This window comes from Canis lupus, chromosome 20 (assembly GCF_011100685.1).
Source record: "Canis lupus familiaris isolate Mischka breed German Shepherd chromosome 20, alternate assembly UU_Cfam_GSD_1.0, whole genome shotgun sequence".
Lineage (NCBI taxonomy): Eukaryota > Metazoa > Chordata > Mammalia > Carnivora > Canidae > Canis > Canis lupus.
The window spans coordinates 46,531,295-46,551,693 of NC_049241.1; the positions used below are offsets into that span (position 1 = coordinate 46,531,295).

The 20,399-nt window shown below is 47.8% G+C and overlaps 1 protein-coding gene across 11 annotated transcripts in view; it reads left to right on the plus strand.

Annotated features, from left to right (window-relative positions):
- EPS15L1 (epidermal growth factor receptor pathway substrate 15 like 1) overlaps positions 1-20,399 on the plus strand; it is a 96,862-nt gene that overhangs the window by 57,327 nt on the left and 19,136 nt on the right. For 7 of the 11 annotated variants that reach the window (XM_038566971.1, XM_038566972.1, XM_038566979.1 and 4 more), the window contains 7 exons: positions 274-438; positions 5,326-5,449; positions 6,424-6,474; positions 7,638-7,774; positions 11,843-11,903; positions 13,027-13,109; positions 19,373-19,505. In XM_038566971.1, the coding sequence (XP_038422899.1) occupies positions 274-438; positions 5,326-5,449; positions 6,424-6,474; positions 7,638-7,774; positions 11,843-11,903; positions 13,027-13,109; positions 19,373-19,505 (754 nt within the window). Of the gene's footprint in view, positions 1-273; positions 439-5,325; positions 5,450-6,423; positions 6,475-7,637; positions 7,775-11,842; positions 11,904-13,026; positions 13,110-14,117; positions 15,580-19,372; positions 19,506-20,399 lie in introns of those variants that run through there. The other 4 variants (XM_038566978.1, XM_038566981.1, XM_038566973.1 and 1 more) reach the window with 3 other exon arrangements.

The following is a 20,399-nucleotide window of genomic DNA, read 5'->3' on the forward strand; positions in this document are numbered from 1 at the left end:
ACAGATTGTGAATCTTGATCTTACCAGTTTCAGTTCGTTAAGAATTGGCAAACGTTTGTTTGAACATGGGCCTCCCTCAGGAGCCAAGGATACCAAAAGGCCTCGTGGAGCAGTGAGAAGGACTTCGTTCTGGTTTACAAGTGGTCTCGATTCTTGTAAACTCTGCGGGTAATTCAGTTACCCACGTGAATCACTTGGGGTCGGGGAAAAAAATGTCTTGCCTGACACTTTTCCCCTAAACCCCGTGTGATGTCAGCAATCTTTGTTGTGTAGGCAAGAAGCAAGCTTTCCCAGCTGCAAGAAAGCCACCAGGAAGCCCACAGGACCCTGGAGCAGTACGACGAGGCACTCGACGGGGCCCACGGTGCCAGCCTGACTAACTTAGCCGACCTGAGCGAGGGCGTCTCTCTGGCAGAGAGGGGCGGTTTTGGAGCTATGGTAAAGGTTGAATAAACGTATTCCAGTCCTGGAATTAGGGCCACGTTGAGGTCAGAGAGTGCCCTGCCTGCTGGATCCGGCACTTGCCAGCCTTGATTCTATCCAAATGCAGGGTGTTTCTTGTTCTTGCTGCTGCTTTGTGTGTTCCCATGGGCTCTGCAGCCCAGGGTATATGGTTGTATGCCACCCTCGCTTCCGAGACAGAGTGAAGGATGGGCCTGAATCCTCTGTAAAACCGGTTTTTAAAGGCTGTTGTCTCTGGTAGGCCAACCACCCAAATTTGGAGGGCTTCCCAGACTTAACAAAAATTGAATCATGCTCTCACACATTGTGAAGCCCTATACCCTACTAGCTGGGGAGACCAAGTGTCTGTGTGTGTGTGTGTGTGTGTGTGTGTCTATGTGTCTGTGTTCCCACAGGGACAATCTTGAAAACCAAATGTATTGCTAAAGGTCAAGAAAAGCGACAGCCGTTTTGAGGCACTCCTGTTTGACCTATGCACTGCCCTCTCTCTCTTGCAATTCTTATGCTGAAAACCTCAGCACTTTCTGACCCTAGGGGCCCTGGTCAAGGCCCAAGGGGCTGTTGGCCACCTACGTTTCTGTGGACTGTAGGGCTGCTGGCATCCAGCCAGTGTTACTTTCTCCTTGGTTTGTCACATTCCCTTGTTCCTGCCAGAGCCTCCTCTCACAGCCCTGAGCCCAGCATTTCCACTTTAGTCTGGCTGATGAGAGCATCTTGTGTCCCTCAGGGACCAGTGGGATGCAGTTGGTCTCTTTGGTTTGTTTGTGCTCTGCTTCCAAAACCTTTCACTGCTCCCCCTGCGCTGCTGTCCGGCCCCCGTCCAGGAATCCTCTGAGCCTGCCTTTTCTGCTCCTGACCCTGTTGGCTTCACAGATTCCTTTTCCTTCCTTCCTGTAATAATACAGCTCCTTGCTCTCTCAACTAGACACTTAGCTCTTCCTGTTCACTTCTTGATGTGTTTCTTTCCTCAGTAGCTGAGTACTCAGTCCCGGGAATTTATGGGGGAGCTTACACCTCCTTCCCTGAATAGTTTACAAGATGCTGTTGCTGCTCTCATCTGTGTCCTGTCTCTGGCTCTTGCTGCTTCCTTCTGCTGTTCCCAGATTCCTTTTTCTCGTGGAGTTGTAAACAGGTGAATTCCATACCCACCCTTGGGCCCATGTCAACTTGATTGTCCAAATGTAGACGACCAACATCCACTCTTCGTTAAACGCGTGAGGCAGAATTGCCTGCTTGGCTGTCTGACTGTCTCCTGTCCTGGTGTGTGCATTTCAGCTGCTTTCACTTTTCCCATCTGGCGTTGGTCCCCTTGCACAGCTTTGGGCTTGTCCTGTTTCATCTTAGTTCATGGGACATCTCACTCTCAGACCCTTCTGCAGATTCGAATAAGATCGAGTTCCTTGGATGAAAAGTTGGCAGCGAAGTGGCAGTTCACAAGTGGCCAGTGATTTCTCTCCTCCCCCCGAAACTCCCAGATTTTTAATCTTTCCTGATTTTCATTCATCTTGTAAGCGGGGCAGAGTTTACATGATAGTCCATTCGTCCTGGAATGTCAGCGTCAGATATGTTACATAGAAACTTGCAACTGGTGTCTGAGAGAAAAACTATTATTTATCTTGTTGTACAAATACAGTTTTTAAAGCACTTTTTGGTTTGTTTCCTTTTCTTAATAAATACTTTGAAGAGGGCTTTTTGCTTTACTCTTGAATATTTCAAGACTGCTTCAGAGAGCTGAGTTCTCTTCGAGGTGGGCGAAAGTGAGGGGTTTATTCCCCTGAGAATAGTGTAACCAAAGAGGTGCATCTAGAACTTTCTAAGGCTGGACAGTTCTACTAAAGTTATTAACTTCTGCATTAAGCTCATACCACATTATTTGGTCTAAGAGACGGAGAGTTCTTAAAGCCAAATTTTTTTTTTGTCTCTCATCTGATGATGAGAATGCTGGCCTCTTGCCCTTGAAGACAGCACCCAACCAACCTGTCTGGTAGAGAGAAGGTAATAAATCATCCCAGACTTATGCCTCACCAAGAACTCATCATGAAAGATTAGGTTGTCTTTTACATCCAGCCTCACTGGAGTGTTGGAGTCATACTTTTCTTGACTTTCGAGAGCTGATTCTTAAATAGGAATTCTGTAGCCTGATTGTTCAACCTTTGGTAACTTAGATTCAGCCACATTGGGAGTATTTACACCATGGGAACTAACAGAAGCTACCAATCAGCCCCCCCCCCCCCCCGCCCAGAGAGCGGGTTCACCAGCACACCACTGCCCAGCCCCCACCTAAAGGGAAGGAAAGTCACAGAAACTCCTTTCAGAGTTATCACATCTGTTTCTTAAGTGCAGAACTTAAAACTGGTTACTGAACTCCATGTTCGAGTTTTACCTCTGCTAAGGAATCTTTAACCCTGGTGCTTGTCTGCTGTACTTGTGTCTCCCAAGTGGCACAGGTGGCTTAGTTCTCAATGATAAGTGCTCAGTGGATGGTAGAGTTTACAGCATCTCTGCACCAGGGGAAATCTAATTTTCTGCTCTGAATCTGTGAAATGGAATCACAACCACTGGTGGTTACCTCACATACATGTTGAATCCTACTGGGGTCTCTTTAGACTTCGCCTTTGAAGTGGGAGAGGAGGGTGCGTTTGCTGCCTTAGGTAAATAATTGCTCCTGAGTAAGATTGTAGACCTGACTTTCAGTTCAGGGGCTCGCAGCCAGAGCTCCTAGAATCACAGTCTTTCCCCTCTGCCATTGCCCACCATTATTTGGCAGGCTTCCAAGTGATGATTGAAAACATTAAAAATAACAAAAGCCTACCAACTTGTAAATTAATACTATTAAAAACTAAATAGAAGCTTCCAGTCTGAGACCAAGCTATCATTCCTAAATGCACACCTATATCCAGGTCATTATCTCTCTCTGTTCTTCTGGAACAGATACATCCCTTCCCCCATGGTACCTTGTGAGACATTGATTTTCCATCTTGGCCTCTCAGCTTCTTTAGTTTAGGACTTCTCCCTCATGTTTATCTGTGTCTGAGAGGCCCATCAGATGCTTGCTGGATGCATGCATCATGCACATGTTAGCACCATGATGTCCTTAACGAACCGCATGCTTCCTCCAGATGTGGTGCTTGTGCATATATGTACTTACTTGCATATATGTACCTCCTCCCTGTGGTTGGAGGCCACAGATGATCTTTCCCAGGTAAGAAAAATCATTTCATATTCATCAGAGGGCAGGGGTATTGGTTGTCCTTCTGAAGCCCGGGGCTTCCCAATGGCCCAGTGCCTCTGACAGCCACTCTGCCTTCCAAAGTCAACCAGTCCAGAGGGCTAGGAGCCTTGTCAGGAATCTTCATTTGGCACCTTTGACGTCATTGCCCTGTAACCATGGTCTGTATTTTCATGGAAGCCCTGGCTCTTTAATTATTTGGCTTTGGAATAATGGATGTTTGCTAGCCTCACGGCTGCTGACACATCTGCCAGGTTCAATGAGGATGTTGTGCTATTTCATATCACAGTGAAACCTTCGTGTTTTCACTGAGGGTGTGTCTTTATTAACCAAAATATACTCACTGTTTCTGAACGAAGTACATTGTTTCTGTGTAGATGACCCCACTGTCCTACATTTGGGTCATTTTCCACTATAAAAATGTGCTCTTCAAAAGCAAATCTTTTTCTTCTGGTTTAAACACGCTTGTTTGTTTCTAGAAATAAGCCTTTTTTAAAAAAAAATGCAAAGTGTTGTATATGCTCTAGTAGTTCTAACTGCATAAGCAAGTCATTTCCTCCCAAGATGTAAATAGCCAGCATGTTTCTTGGTGTGGAAACAGCATTTTAAAAAATGCCCACATAGGTAGACATTCTATGAAAAAGATGATTGAGGGAGTCCACACTTTTGAACAAGGCCCATGCTGTTGTCGTTGGGTGGCTTGCTAGGTTTTCTTTTTGATATTTCCAAAACTACCACTTTTTTCTCTTCTTTTTTAATATTTTATTTAAATTCAATTTGCTGACATATAGTATAACACCCAGTGCTCATCCCATCAAGTACGTTCCTTAGTGCCCATCATCCAGTTACTCCATCCCCCCACACCCCTCCCCTTCTGCAACCCTTTCTTTGTTTCCCAGAGTCAGGAGTCTCTCATGGTTTGTCTTCCTCTCTAATTTTTCCCCACTCAGTTTTCTTAGTGATTTTTTTAAAAAAATTCTAATTGTGAGAAAATACACATAGAATTGATCATCTTAATCATGCCTAAGTATATTCACATTGTGCAACTAAGCTCCAGAATGTTTTCATATGCAATAGAGACTTAACTCCCTATTCTGCCCCCCAGCCCCTGGCACCCACTGTTTTACTTTCTGTCTCTGTGAATTGGTCTCCTCTAGGGACCTCGTATAAAGTGACACTGTCACACAATATTTGTCTTTTTGTGACTGGCTTGTTTCACTCAGCATAGTGTCCTTAATAGTCAATAATATTCCTATATATACACACTACATCTGATATATCTGTCCACTGGCAGGTGGATGTTTGAGTTGCTTCCACTCAACTTTTAAATAAACTTATTTTGTGAGAGTGGTGGACTTACAGGAAAACACAAAGAAAGTCTCCACATGCCCCACACCCAGCTTCCCCTATCATTAACACCTTGTCCCTGTGAATGAACATATGTCACTGCGAATAAACTAGTGTCGACACGTCATTATGAACTGATGGCCACGGTTCTTCAATGATTTTTTAAATCATTCTCCGTAGGGTCCCACTCCTTGAAGCAGAAATACGCAAGTTGGGTAGGGAATTCTGTACTTTGCTTTAAATTTGAAATAATAAAATTCCTGTCCTGTCTCTTCACAAAATTATAGGATGATCCTTTCAAAAATAAAGCCTTGTTATTTAGCAACAATGCCCAAGAATTGCATCCGGATCCTTTCCAGGCCGAAGACCCCTTCAAATCCGACCCATTTAAAGGAGCTGATCCCTTCAAAGGTATCTCGCTTGGTGCCCACTTCATCTTTGGAGGGCTGTTTACTTTATGCCCTTTAGAACTATCTGATGACTCGAATGGTTGCAAGATAGCACCTCCTGGAATGTAGGAGGAAGTGAGTTCTTGGAGCCTCCTGGACTGCCTGTGTGTTTTGCCTCAGCCGGTTCACTACAAAGCTGAGGCATGGGCCTGTGGTGGGAAGAGTTGAGCTCCTGCTCCCAACAGAGGTGCCCACGTTCAGGGGCAGCTGGCTCTGCCCTTAACCTCTGTACGCTTTCGTACCTAGCCTCCAGTAGAGGTGGTAAGTTCTCCCTTGCTCTCCTGGCGGGATCAGGAAGGCAATCAGATGTAGTTGCAGTAATGAGACTACCCAGTGAAGGACAGATCCCCACTTAAGTCTAAGATTTTCATGGGACATGTTTACCCAGAGCCACACAGGAGTCAGGAATAACTAAGACTTCTAGAAACAAGTATTCCTCAGTGTCTCTGTTTTTTTTCAGAGCAAGGCACTATTTCCAGGAAAGCTACCTGTACGTTCCTGAGCTGGGAAGTGCTGGGGTGGGGAGAGGGCAGTGGGGGTGCCTTCCCAGTGTCAGATATGGGATCAAAGAAAGCACCACAAGTCCAAGGGAAGAACTGGGCAGCTCCTGAAGCTCATACACGTGGAGCTCATTGTGGCTCCAGGTTGGCTGTAGGTTGAGGACGAAGGCAGCCCCAGGGTCCTATGTTGTCGCACTGCGGGGAAGTGAGAGGGAGATGACATACAAACATAAAGCATGGGGGGGAAGAGAGGAGTGAATTCTGGCTCATTCCACATTTTCCCTGCCTCCACCACATGTTGAGAAGCCAACAATATCTCATTTCATCTTGAATGCCCCAACTAAGAAAAACTGCCTCAGCCAGTGGCTGCTCCCATGTGGCTCTGCCAAAATCATTCCTGTCGTAGAGCTAAACATTCCTCTCTCCTCTCACCTAGGTGACCCATTCCAGAATGACCCCTTTGCAGAACAACAGACAGCTTCAGCAGGTAAAAGCCTTTGTTGGAAAGACTTTTTTTTTTTTTTTTTGGTGGACTCATCCTCAGAGTATTTCCATTCCTAGTTCAAGTTGAGGGAAATGAAAAAGCAGCTTGTCTGCCAGGCCTCCTACGATAGGGCAGCAGGGGAAGTTAGTTTCTGAAGAAGCCTGGCAGTGGCATCCTCCTCCCCTTCACGGTTGAATGCCCCTTCTTGCCAAACTCACAGCATGATGAGAAGCAGAACTAGGAAAGTAGCTCCTGGTGGCTAGACGACTTTGCAGACATGCCCATGGCAACTTGGTCCCTTGTACCCATTTGTGTCATCTGTGGTAGCATCAGGGGGCCCCCGTGTAGCACCTGTCCACAGCAGGGCTTCAGTCTATATATGTCAAAGATGGTGGCCCTAGCAGTGGTGGCAGCCCCACGGGAGGATGGCCATCTGCACCACATGAAAGCCTAGTATCTTGTTCCCTCCTGGCGACAGCAGCTTTGCTGCATGTCCATTCACTGTGTCTGCACCCCACATTCCAGGGGAATGAATACACTGTGGTTGTGGTATTGCAGTCGTGCTGTTTATTCATCTATTTCTTTATTTCTCTCTCTCTTTTTTTTTAATGGAAACAAAACTCTTATAACACAGAACTCGCCATTTTAAAGTGACAGTTCAGTGGCATTTGATACATTCATAATGTACAACCATCACCTCTGTGTAGAACTAGAACCTTTCCATCCCCTAAACAGAAGCCTCATCCCCATGAGCAGTCACACCCTTTCCCCCGCCCCTATTCCTGGCAACCACCAATCTGCTTTCTGTCTCTGTATTTATCCATGTTTTTATTAAAATCAGCCTTTTTGGGAGGTATAATTTTTACACAACAAAATTCACCAATGTTAAGTGTATAATTAGATGAGTTTTGGTAAATCTGTGTGGTTGTGTGAGATAGAGAACATCTCCATCATCCTGTAAGGTTCCCTGTACCCCCTACACACCACCCCCCAAACCCCTGGCAATCACTGACATGCTTCCTGTCATTATAGTTTCTACTTTTTGTAGAATTTCATATCAATGGCATCAATCAGCTATGTGTTCTTTTATATTTGGGTTCTTTCACAAAGCCTACTGCAGTTTACTCATGAGGTGTGTTTTTCTCCACTTTCCAAACACCCTCTAGATCCATTTGGAGGGGATCCTTTCAAAGAAAATGACCCGTTCCGTGGCTCTGCGCCTGATGACTTCTTTAAGAAACAGACAAAGAACGACCCGTTTACCTCAGACCCTTTCACGAAAAACCCTTCCTTACCCTCAAAGGTGAGTGATGCTGGGGAGGCGGAGGTGCTAAGTGTACGTGCACAGTGCTCATCCCTGTAGGGCTCGTCCTGTGACTCAAGCTGTCACATTCCATGGACCAGAGAGCCCATGTCAGGATGGCTTGGGTCCTGAAAAGCTCTCTTTTCTCTGTTCCTTTCTGGGACTGTCACTTCAGCTCAGGCCCACCGGGTGGCTTCTCTCTTCTGTCACCTGCTCCCACTGCTGCCCTGTCTCTGTACAAAAAGAAATAAAACAAAGCATCACATGCTCCCTATGACCGCCCTGCCATCTTCCTGGCAGTGCTGAAAGGATGTGAGGCATTCACATGCCCCCTCTCCATCCCCAGCATCTAGCAAATCATGTGTTTTGCACGATGTTCAGCCCAACGCACTGCATTAAATTGGTAGCAGCTGGGATTTAAAAAGCAAAAAAGTGACTCTGATTGAACAGAGAATTCTTGTGTCTAGGTGAGGATGCTGTATAGCCTCCCTTCAAGTTCTAGGCTGCATCTCCCTCTCTGCCCCACACAAGTCCTGGTTTTCCTCTTCTCCATGGACCTATTGGTCTGTTGTACTATTAATCCTTGAAGGCAAGGATTAATTTGCAGCATTTCTGTTGATAGACCTATTGCAGGATCCCCCTTTCATTTCTGGTACTGATCTATGTGTGCGAACTCTGTTCTTACTCTGTTGACCAATTTTCTTGAGCTTGTCCATGAACTGTTTTTTGGCTGTGTTAATTTCCTCTTCTGTTTGCTTCTTCATTATTTCCCTCCTATTTATTTTGGGTTAGTACTTGCTCTTCTATTTCCAACATCTTAAGATTCAACCATAGGTCACTGATTTTAGACCATCTTTTCTAATATAAATATTTTAAAACTACACATTTCACCCTAAGCACTACTTAGCTACTTTCCACACATTTTGTTGTATTATTGTTGTCCTTTAGTTTGAGATATTTTTAGTTTCCCTCGTGATTTCTCTGTTGAACCATGGATTATTTATTGTTTCTAGAGATTTGTTCTTTCTTTTACTTATCTTGTAATACTGATTTTTAATTAAGTCTATTGTTAGAGAGCATATTTTGTATGTTTGCAGTCCTTTTAAATTTTTTGATACCCGTGTTATGGTTATGTTATGGTTCGTGTTGTAGTTCCTACCAGGTACGGTTGAGAAGAATGTTTATCTCTAGTTGTTGGGTGTCACATCCTATAAATGCCAGTTATGTCACTGTGGTTGATAATACTATTCAGATCATTTGTGTCTTTACTGTTTTTGTGTGCCTATTTTGTAGCTCTACCACTCCACTGGTCGCTGAGAGAGGAATGTTAAAGTCTATGTGAAATTGTCTATGTCTCTATTAATTCTATCAAGTTTTGCTTCATATATTTTAAAGCTGTCTCTGTTGCCTACACATTTATACTTCTTGTATCACCCTGATGCAATGACTTTTAAAAAAAATTTTTTTTAATGACTTTTTTATTATTATAAAAGCTTCCCTTTTTCCTCTGGCGATACCTCTGTCTTGGGATCGGTTTTATCACATATTGAAATAGCCTGTTCATCCTTTTTATGCTTACTCTTTGCCTGCTATATCTTTTTTCATCCATTTACTTTGGTCTCTGGGGCTTTATACACAAAGGGTCTTTTATAGTCCATGTATAGTTGGGGTTGCTTTTCTCTCCAGTCTGGAAATCTCTGCCTTCAAAATAGAGTGTCCAGCCCACGAACATTTAATGTGATTATTGATATGGTTAGATTTAAGTCTGTCTACTGTTTTATTATTTATTTGCTCTTTATTCCCTATGTTTTGCTCCTCTGTCCCTCTCTGCTTTCTTTTAGATTACTTGAACGTTTTCTAGAATTCCATTTTCTAGTATCTCTTGGCTTCTTTAAGCTCTATGTATTTCTGTTATTTTTTTTGGAGGTTGATTTAGGGATTACCATAATATGCCCTTAACTTTTTGTAGGCTACTTGGAGTTAATATTTTCTTAGTTCACGTTAAACGTGGAGAACTTGCAACCACATAGGCACATTTGTCCACCTCCTCCCCAGCCAGCAGTGTCTCCTCTTATGTTCTAGCTGTCGTATATATAAATATGCCATAAACTCTATTTCTTTTTCCCCGTCTTCCTACCTTGATAGATGCGCGAACTCTTCTCACTGTAGCGTTTCAGCTGGTCTCTCTTTAAATCTCAGGCCGAATTCATAGATTTTCAGGATAATTTGAAGGTTTTCTAGGTAGTTTGGTGGAGACAGGTGATTTGGAGACCCTACTCTTCCGCCATCTTGCTCCTCCCCCCCTGCCATAAACTCTATAAGACTGTCTTATAAGCTTTGCTTTAACCCACTGTATGTGTCTGAAAGAAATTTTAAAGAGGAAAAAAGCAGTCTATTTTTACCCATATGTTTGCCATTTCTGATGCCCTTCATTCCTTTCTCAAGATCTGATTTTCCCTCGTGGTCCTTTTCCTTAAGCCTGAAGAACTTTCTTTGGCACTTGTTATAATCCAGGTCTACTTTGTTGTCATTTTTGAAGAGTATTTGTGCCCAATCTAGTAGTAGTTTTGTCCCATCCAGCACTTACATGATGTTTTCCCACTGCCTTCTGGCCTCCCTTGTCCTTGGAGAGAAGGCGAGTCTCTCAGGCAGTCGTTACCCTGTAGGTACCATGTTGGTTTTTCTCTGGGTGCGTTACTTTACCTCTTTATATCTGCTTTTCAGTAGTTTGGCTGTGAAGCATATATATGTGGTTTTCTTTGTTTTTGTTTGTTTGTTTTCTTTGTATTTAAGCTGTTTGGGGTTTGCTGAGGTTCTTAAATCTGTAAATCAGGTCATTTACCAAACTTGACAATTTTTTGGCCATTATTTCCTTAAACATTTTCTTTTTCTACTATATTCTCTCCTTTCTTTGTGGGATTACAATTACTGGCATATTAGAGGTTTTGCTGATGTCTCCCTCAAGCTCCCTGAAACTCTGTTTTCTCTTTTTTCTGTAGATTGGGTGAATTATACTGATCTGTCTTCAACTTCACTTACTTTTTTCTTGATCATTTGTTATTTAGCTGACCTAGTGAAACTTATTGTTGATATTCTCCTTCTTTCAGTTTTTGAATTTCCATTTGTTCCTTTGTATAGTTTCTATTTTTCTGCTAAGACCTCCTATCCATTTCTCTTAAGTGTATTTTCCTTTATCCCATGAGCACAGTTATTGCTGCTTTAAAGTCATCCTCATCAAAGAATCCCAACATCTGGGTCATCTTGGGATTGGTTCTGTCAGTTGTCTTTTCCCTTGAGAATTGGCCACATTTTTTTGGTTCTTGTTATGTTGAATGATTTAGAAATGTATCCTATATATAGTGAGTGCTCTGTTGTGGTGACTGGATACTGTTACATACCTCCAGAGAGCCCACATGGTCTTGTCTTAGCAGACAATGGACTTGGTGAGGCTCCATTGCAAACTTACTTTCTCTTGCCTCTAACTGTGTACTTGTGACCTTAGCTGTAGGCTGCATCAGGTCTGCTCTCCTGCACACAGTGCTGGGGTCAGCCCTTGTCTTTGGCAGGGCTTATCGTGAAATATCAGACTCGTGTTCTCTGCCTCTCCTTTCTGGGTCCCTGTCCCTTTCCCGTGACTGCAGTTGTCCTGGTCCACCATCTTCTGGTCTTTAGGCCAGAAAGATGGTGAATTTTCTGTTGGGGTCTTAGCATCCCGAAGCCCTCAGATTATAGCTGTCCAGATGGAAGACTCAACTTTGTGCTGTTGGCTCTTGCCAAATTTGAATTCTCATCCAGAGTCTTCCTGCTTTCGTTCACTTCCTAAGCCATCAGGTGGTTTCTTGTGTTCACTTATTTTTTTGCATTTTGTCCAGAGTTTATAGGTATGATCCACAAAAGGGGTCAGTCTGTTGGGATTTTACTCTGCCCGGGTTTAGTTTAAATCATTTTATCCTCTCCTGGCCAGCCCCAGATTCAGTGAATGCAGATGGCAGGAAAATCTGTGGTTGGAGGGATGGCTGGGTGAACGAATGAACTGCTTTTTACTCTTCCCTCTCTCCTTCTACTCAGCTCGACCCCTTCGAATCCAGTGATCCTTTTTCATCCTCCAGTGTCTCCTCAAAAGGATCAGGTGAGACTGGTGGCTTATTTTCCTTCTGACTCTCCCCCAACCAGTGGAAGGAGCCCACCCAATTCACACTTTTGTTGCCGAAGCTGTGTGTCCTCAGAGTTTTATGTCATTAGTCAGTGGCACCCAGATCCTCACCTAAGGCACTTCATCCAGAGCTAGCTCCCCGTCCCAGCTGCTTATCTTTCCAGAAAGAAAGGTTGGCAGTAGGAATTAAGTCAGTAATAACACCAGTGTTCCTGGTTACTCTTTACTTATTTCTCCTTACAAATCTCTGATTTGTACCTTTGGATCTTTTTTTTGTTTGTTTTTAAGATTTTATTATTCATGAGAGACAGAGAAGCAGAGACATAGGCAGAGGGAGAAGCAGGCTCCCTGTGGGGAACCCAATATGGGACTCAACCCCCAAACCCCCGGGATCATGACCTGAGCCAAAGGCAGGTCAACCACTGAGCCACCCAGGTGCCCCATACCCTTGGATCTTTTTCCTAAAAGAATCCAAGTTTGACTGAGGGTCCTGGCTTGTGCAATAAGGGATGGGGGAGCATTTGGATCCCCCTTGCTTTGGGGAACAGGCTCTGCTTGGTCTTGCTGCCTCACCTAGCAGCTCTTGCTTATTGGTGATAGTGTTTGGGTTAATAGGTTGGTGTGTGGGTTATGCAGACAGATTGTCCCACCAAAAGAGCAAGCTCTGCAAAATCTGCACCCACAGACAACCTCCCCACATACATAGTATAGATGGTGGGTCACTGTGGAAATGCACCTCCCTCCCTGACCTGGGGGAACAGTCAGCTGTGCTTCCGCACTTGTCACTCTTTTACTGACCATGAACAATGCCACCTAGAAGTACAGATATGGAGCAAGTTCCTGTGACTTTGCCCACGGATACCATCATGGCAAGACACTTCTGGCTGAGTTGCACCAGCCATGTGCCAGAGCAGGTTGGGGGCAGGGAGGCCCTGTGGAGGGACCGCATCCAGACGCATAACCCTAGCAAGCAAATGCTGCCTTCTTGGATGTTCCGCTCTGGGGGCTGTTGAATACTGAGAGGTAGCACCTCCCCCTGCCCCTGGAGGTGTGTGCCATGAATTCCTTGTAACCCTGTCTCTGTTGATGCTACTTGCAGGTCCCTTTGGAACCTTAGACCCCTTCGGAAGTGGGTCCTTCAATAGTACTGAGGGCTTTGCTGACTTCAGCCAGATGGCCAAGGTAAAGCCCCTCCCATGGAACACGCGCACCTCTGCCAGTGTCTTTGTGCCTCTTGTCGTGGTTGTGTCGTGAGCGGCCAGGCGTAATTGTTAGCAACACGTATGTATTTCCCAGCACCGATCAGATGCTGAAACTCATCCTCATGTGAGGTTGTGAGCCAACAGGCAGGGTCTAGAAAAATGCCTGTGTTTGTGATTGGTATCGTATACCTTCCTCTAAGTGAACTGCCAGGATACCACATCCCTCCATGCGGCATAAATGTCGAGAGCTCTCCCAGTTCTACCAGTGTCTGTTAGTTGCCCGATCTCAGGGAATAAAGTTATGGCCGCACAGACTCAGAGAAGGTGTTAGGCACAGAGGACTCAGGAGGGTCATGGGTGACAGGCCTGGTGTGCAGGCAGCTGAGGCTGGAACTGGGCAACAGGCTGGCAGGCGGGAGGCAGCAGAGAAAGTGGGTCAGTTATGTAAGTGGGAGCTGCCTGAGAGAACCTGAGAAGGGTTTGGAAAGTGAGAGCTAGGTTCTGTGAACAGAGACATTGATGAAAAGGGAGCTGTTCAAGACAGATGACATTCCTTCAGTTGTCAGGCTGGGCAGGATCTGTGTGGCCACAGGTAGGTGAATATAACTCCTGATGGTGTTGGGGCCCTGTTGTGAGCAGGGGCTACGAGAGATGTAGCTAGAAAGCTAAATCTTTAATGTAGCAGGGAGTCAGTAGATCATGTCCAAAATGGATGGGTAAAGAAATAATAGTAGAAGTCCATGATTACAAATTACCAAGAAACTGGTAAGAAGTAAAAAATATCGGCCTTGGAGAGTGGGAAAGGCAGTGATCTGAGGGTCTACTGGTCTTTGTTACCATTTTTAGTGTCCCTTGCTTTTGAGTAAGAGCATATATTTCTTTGATAAGAATTTAAGGAAAGCAATGTTGGTTGTGTACCATTTTGGCCTCCGTGCCCCGTCCCCAGACCTACTTGTGCTCCACTGCTTCTTGGCCACCTCTCTGGCAGGTGAGGGCTTCCTGGAGCACAGCCTGCGGCCACAGAGTCATACTTTCTTCACTCACTCTGCCAGTCTTCAGTAACCACCTGCTCCAGCCCAGGTACCATTGGCATGGGGCGGGGGTGGCCACAAGCAGAAAGCAGTCCCCATCCCCTGATTTTACCTCCTATTGGGAAGGCCAAGAAACCAAATGGTGGAGAGGGAGCTGGGGAGGGAGTCTCTGGGGCATGTGGGTGTGGGAGCTGAGCATCTGCAGCAAGGAGTCACTTGCTTCCCGTATCCCACCAGCCCCTGCTGGGCAGCCCCGCCATGCCAACTCCATGTTCACTCAGCCTGATGGGCAGACACTTGTCTGGGCACCAAGCACTTGTGGTGAACCTGTGTGTGATTGTGGCACACAGCTTTTGAGAAACATCTGAGATTCCATTTAGGTTTTCAGAGAAGCACGTGACCGTATGTTGTTAAGGTAGCAAATCCAGCTTCTGGCCGGAGAGAGAATGTCTGTTTGCCCATCAGCTGTCGCAGGAGGGAGCCCAGAGGTGCTGGTGTAGCCGGCTCTCTCATTCCAGTGCCTGGAGGGAATGAGCCTCCATCCTCCATAGGGAAGCTGTGACACTGATGGTCGGGATGCTGTCTGGGAAGGCACCAGGGCAGGAAGTCTGCTCGAACATTTGTCTGTTGTTTGGTGGCTGTTCCACATGCTCCTGCTCTTTGAGTAGAGCTGTGTGTCCTCTGCTTCTGTCCCTGCCCAGCAGGCAGGAAGTCAAACTCCTAAAATCAGAGAACTTGTGCCACACGATGGCAGCAATCCCCAAATGAAGGGGTCTGTATTGTACTCTTAAGCTGTGAGAGCAGGCCTTCCCGTCTCCCTGCAGGAGGCTGAAGCCGGTGGCTGAGCAGGTGAGAGCTACCGGTGCCCAGGGCTGAGATCAGGACAAGGGCACTGATGAGGCCCCCGTTTTGAGAGGTGTGCTGATAGAGGCTGCCTGGGCGGCCAGTCCGGACGGTCTCTGGTCAGGAGGAATGGCCTGCCCCCTCCCTTCCAGGCAGTGTTTGAGTGTCCCGGAGCTGTGGAGACTCCCCGGAGCCAGGTGGTTCAGAGCCTGGCCCTGCCTGTCTTTTCTGCCCATTCTAACCTAACCTTGCGTTTTCCCTCTGATGCGGCTGCCGTCTCCCTGTCCGTATGTCCCTTGATCAGGTTGCACACACACGTGCACTTGTGACTTCAGAGCCGGTGGCCCCTTCCTGTTCGCGGCGCCCGGCGGGACAGAGCTGGACGGGGCCATGGAAAATTTGTCTCTGGTGCTCCTTTGTTTGGTTTCCACGCTCCTGTCAGCGCCTGATGCTGTGCCACTTGTCCAGTGGAGCACCAAGCCCTAACCTTATAGGTCTCTGTTTTTCCCTTTGGTTCCCTTTCTGTTTTTCAAGAAAAACATCATGTGTATAAATAAAATGCTGAAGGAAATGAAAGTAAAGTGGCAAGAAGGCTTTTTTTTTTTTTTTTTTTAGCTTCTTGGTTTTATGTTTTTTTGCGTGTGTGTTTTTTTCATCGCCAGCTTTTGCCCATCTGAGTGGGGTGGCGAGGTGATACACACTGGCGCCCTTTCTTAACTCCACCCTAAATTGAGGTATCCTCCTCTGCCTGGCAGTGCTGAGTGAAGTTGACAGCCAGTGAGCTGGTTCCAGCAGATTTCCTTTGGGAGATTCTTCAGGCTTGAACACAAAGTTGAGGTCCCACCGTACCTGCAGAGATTTTTCTTTTAGACCATGTCAATCTGTCACCTTGCTCTGCAAATTCTGAGCATCTGAGAATAAAAACAAGACTCAGACATAATTATTTAATCCCTGCCCTGTGAGAATAAAAGCTATCCTTGCAGTCCTTGGCTGGTTTTCAGGGCCTTTCCATTCGTTTCTCCAGTGGTGTTTAAAGCTATCCATTCCCATTTAGGGCTGCTTCCTTAAAAGTTGAGAGTCACTTGCTTTAAACTAGCTCTTTAAACTGTGAACCCCAAACATGTTCCTCTTAGAGCTGCTTTTTATAGTGGCTTTTCTTTCTTTCTTTCTCTCTTTTTTTTTTTTTTTTTTTTTATTTTATTTTCTGAGCACATTTCACATTGCGCCAGCCCAGAGAGCCCCTGCCGGCTCTACTGAAACCTTTCTAAAAATAGCCACTTTCCCTGAAGCTGCAGCCTGAGGAAGAATAAGGCAGGTCCTAGAGGAGGCGTCTTGGGAAACCTGGAGTCCTGAAAAGTGGGATTCGGAAGTGACGTGGGGCTTGGCGGTGTTTGAAGTGCTACTACTCATGGTCGTGTGGGGAGTGGCCACTATGGCTGGAGCCCTGTCCCACTGAAGCGAGCCCACTGACTCAATGGGTTTGAACTCAGAAGGTGGGGCAGAGTGTCAGCCTGGCCTGTGGTGCCCTCTGCCAGCCGGGACCATCCTTCCAGGTTGAGGTCCAGGCTGCAGCACATGGGCTGGGTGGACGCTCAGTGGGTTGTGTCCAGAGGGCTCCAGGCGCCAGTCTGCATGCCTTCCCCAGAGCTGGTGCGTTCCCAACACCCAAGACAAAGATTGGGGTCCATGCAGGGGGCCTTTGGGCTAGTCACACCTCCTCTTTGCTAAGAAATTGGTTTTGATTCCTGCCTGCCCTGGTCTCAGGCTATATGGGAATTGTGGGAGCCCGTGCTCTGTTCCATGAATGGCAGAGGCAGAAACAGAATCCACGTGCCCTCCCAGCTCCTTTGCCCACTCCCCTGCCCCTGTTCTTCATTCCCAAACTGCAGACCCTCAACCCCCATTTTAAAGCTAAGCTGTGACTCAACACTTCCCCTCTACTCCCATGCTACCTTTCTCTGGGTAAAGTCCATGGATAACTGCAAGCAGCAGGAATAAAAGATTGGTGGTTAATGGGGCGGCTGCAGATTCTTATAGGCATCTAAAGGAATTCCAGTCATGTCTGTATCCTTGACATGATAATAATTGTGTCATCTTTGCGTCATGTTGTTGTGGTGCCTTGGAGCAATTTATACGTGACTTGATTGTGTTTTTTTTTTTTTTTTTTTTTTTTTTGCGGCAGCCCTAGGGTTATGGTGTGTCTTTATGGTCATTTCACAGATGAGGAAGTGGAGCATGGAACAGTTAGTAGTGGCAGGGCTGGGACTCAGGATTCTAACCCTGACCACTGTGCTCTGTAGTCTGGCCGGCCAGATGTTCCAGAACTTTGAGCTGCAGGGTTTTCAGAGACTCCTCAACTTTTGTATCTGAGAGGACAAGTGGCCACAGGGTCCAGAAGAGGGAAGCAGCAGCCATGGAGGGAGGCACCTCCTTACCCTACTGCAGTCCTGCCAACCCCATCTGCCCCTCTTGCTCAGAGCTTCCTGGGGGGCCAATGTGGTCTTGGCAGGGAAACTAGTCTTCTTCATTTGACCCCTGTCTGCCTCAGGGCTTTCTGTGGCCCCCTGGCCCTAGGTCTGCTCTGCCTCTTGCTTGCATCTTTGCATGTCTCTCCCACAGGCCTGAGGATGGAGCTCTGCCTAGAACGAGGCCCCAGACTTACCTCGGGGAGTGGGCTGCCAGCAGCAGAGGGCAGAGCCCAGGAGCCCTGGCCCTGGAGGCAGACAACATGGGTTCTTACCCTGAGTCCGCCACTGAGGTGCTGTATGACTATAGGCTGTGTTGCCTCTCTCTGCCTCAGTTTCCCTGTGTGTAAAATGGAGCGGGTTGTTGGGAAGATGAGGTGAGAAGATCAGCACAGAGCCAGCATCTCCTACCCTTGAGGGTCCTAGGAGCTGGTAGAGGGGAACCAGGATGCCCAGTGGGGTGCCCAGCAGCCTTTCCTGCCCACCCCCCATACTAGACTGGCCACCTCTTTCCCTCCTGAGAGTAATATCTATGGCTGTACCTGAGGCAGAGGTTGCCAAATCAGGGTCCCTGTGACCACATTCTGGAGGAGAGGGAGCTATGTCCTGTGACCGGATCTCAGAGTGGAGACGGAGGGTCTTTCACTATCACCTGAGCTGACCCATCTGTGGCTCATCCATCTGCTGGTGGAGGTTTGTCGTGCCCAGCACTGTGCTGGCATTCAGGATATGGGGTGCCCACAGAGACAAGTCACAGCCTGCCACAAGCCCAGCCAGCAGATGTGCTGCTCCATCACCTGTGCCCACTCACAGCAGATGCGGACAGGTCGGGGGCATGTGCTTATCCAAGTTCCACTGGGATGTCAGGTGGCACAGTTGGCAGGAAGGGGTATCAGAGATAGCTCTAGGAGCAGCAGTGAGATCTGGTCTGGTCAGTGTCTGAGGGAAAGAGGGGTTTGGGGTGGATGGGATAGACTGAACTTCCCAGCTGGAGACCCTATGTGCGTGGGGCCCTGGAAACCAGGGTGCAAGGGGTTCCAGGGATTGGGGAATTGTTAAGGGGGTGGGGGTAGCTGCAGGGGTGAAATGGAAGAATTGGGTAGTGGGGGGCTGTGAGTAGGGCCCCATGTGCTTTAACAAATACTCTGGAGGTTACCTGTGGGCCCTGGGGCTGTTAGGTGTACGTACCTACTTGTCCTCTCTACCCACCCACCCACCTGTGCATTTCTCTCCTGCTGGGATGACATGGCCCGATTTGCATTTGAGATGGGGTTGGGTAGGGGCAGGGGTGGAAGGTCCAGGCTGGAGGAGCCTGACAGGCAGCCAAGGCTGTCCCAACTGGAGTGGGGTTGGGCTCCAACCAAGCCACTGTGTGGGCAGCAGCACCCATGGGCCACGTGGGGGCGAGGAGGTCATTGCTGCCATTCTGACCCAGTGCCTGGAACTGCCCTCACTGACCAGAGGTAGCAGCACACAGGCCAGTTACTCAGCCCAGAGATGGCACAGGAAGGGATCTGCAGCCAGTGCAAGGGTGAGGATGGGGCCTCATGAGCAGGAGGCCCAGGGGACCCTGGAGTCAGGAAAGACTTAATATCCCTGTGTGGGTAGAATGGTGTGTGTGTGATAGGGGACACCGCTCATGTGATATAAGCTGGTTGAGGCAGAGGGTGGCTTGCCTGCTCTGTTGGCTGGCTTGCCCCTCACAGGCCAGAGGACCCTGGCTCCTGAGGGTGGAGGAAAGCAGAGGTCTCGTGAGAGACTTGGGTCCCGTGGGGGCCGTGCCGTGGAACCCAAAGGGTTGGGGCCTCACCAAGGCTCTCGGTACTTGAGCATTGGCTGAATGGACATCTGTTGCCTCCATTTTAATGATTATTTTTGCCTCTCTTTCATGTCCTCTTTTACAGCCCCCAACTTCTGGTCCTTTCACCTCCTCCTTTGGAGGGGCAGGATTCTCAGATGACCCCTTTAAAAGTAAACAGGACACTCCCGCTCTGCCTCCGAAGAAACCTGCTCCTCCACGGCCTAAACCGCCCAGCGGTCAGTACGCTTTCTTCTCTCACAGCCGCCTGCCCACCGTCCAAGGACGGCATGGGGAGGGGAACCAGGGGCATCTCTATTTACCAGCCCAGAGTGGAGCAGATGCTGGGGGACCCGCACTTGGAGCAAGAGAGTCTCCCTACTGCTTAGTGGCCTGGGTCCTCACACAGTGCGTGCCTGGGGCACGCCTGCGATCCCACCCACCCTCACCCTATCCTGGGGCCCTTGGCTCTAGGCTCAGTGTGAGCCTCCATAGGGGGCCTCTAGAAAAGACTGGGCTCAGCCCTTGGGGCGGCAAGGTGTGTAATCAGGATCCAGTGGCCTTTCTGACCTTCCTCCACCCCGAGCTCTTTCCCAAGTTGGCTGAGGCCACCCCCTCAATCTGGTGCTTCCCTACTGGTTAAGGACTCAGAGTGGGGTTGGGACTGGGGGTCTTCTTTGGCCGTCTGATGCAAGAGGAACCAGAGGGCTCTGAGCTCCCTTCTGCTTGGCTCCTGCCCAGTATCTCTCCAGACAGCTCCAAGCAAGGGGCCACCTCTCCTGGCTGTGGCTGGTGCTACCGATCTCTCTTGATCTTGGCCCTGGAGCTCCACTCTCGGGAGAGGGCCCAGTTATCCTCCTGAGGATGCTAAGGACTTTGAGCTTGTGCAGGGGCTGTGTCTTCTATGATGGCCATAGGCCAATAAGTCAGGTTGCCAGACTCAAAAGGAGAAGGCTATTGCTTCAAGTGGCAGTGATCCATTGCAATTTGCCAGCGCCACATCCCCAACCCCACCCCACCCCGACCCCGCTGTGCAATTTTTTCTTGGTGTCTTGGCTCCAGGCTGTCTCACTTACGCTGTCCCAGACTGGGGGTGGCCGCAGGAGACCCACATGCTCTCTCAAAACCTTGGT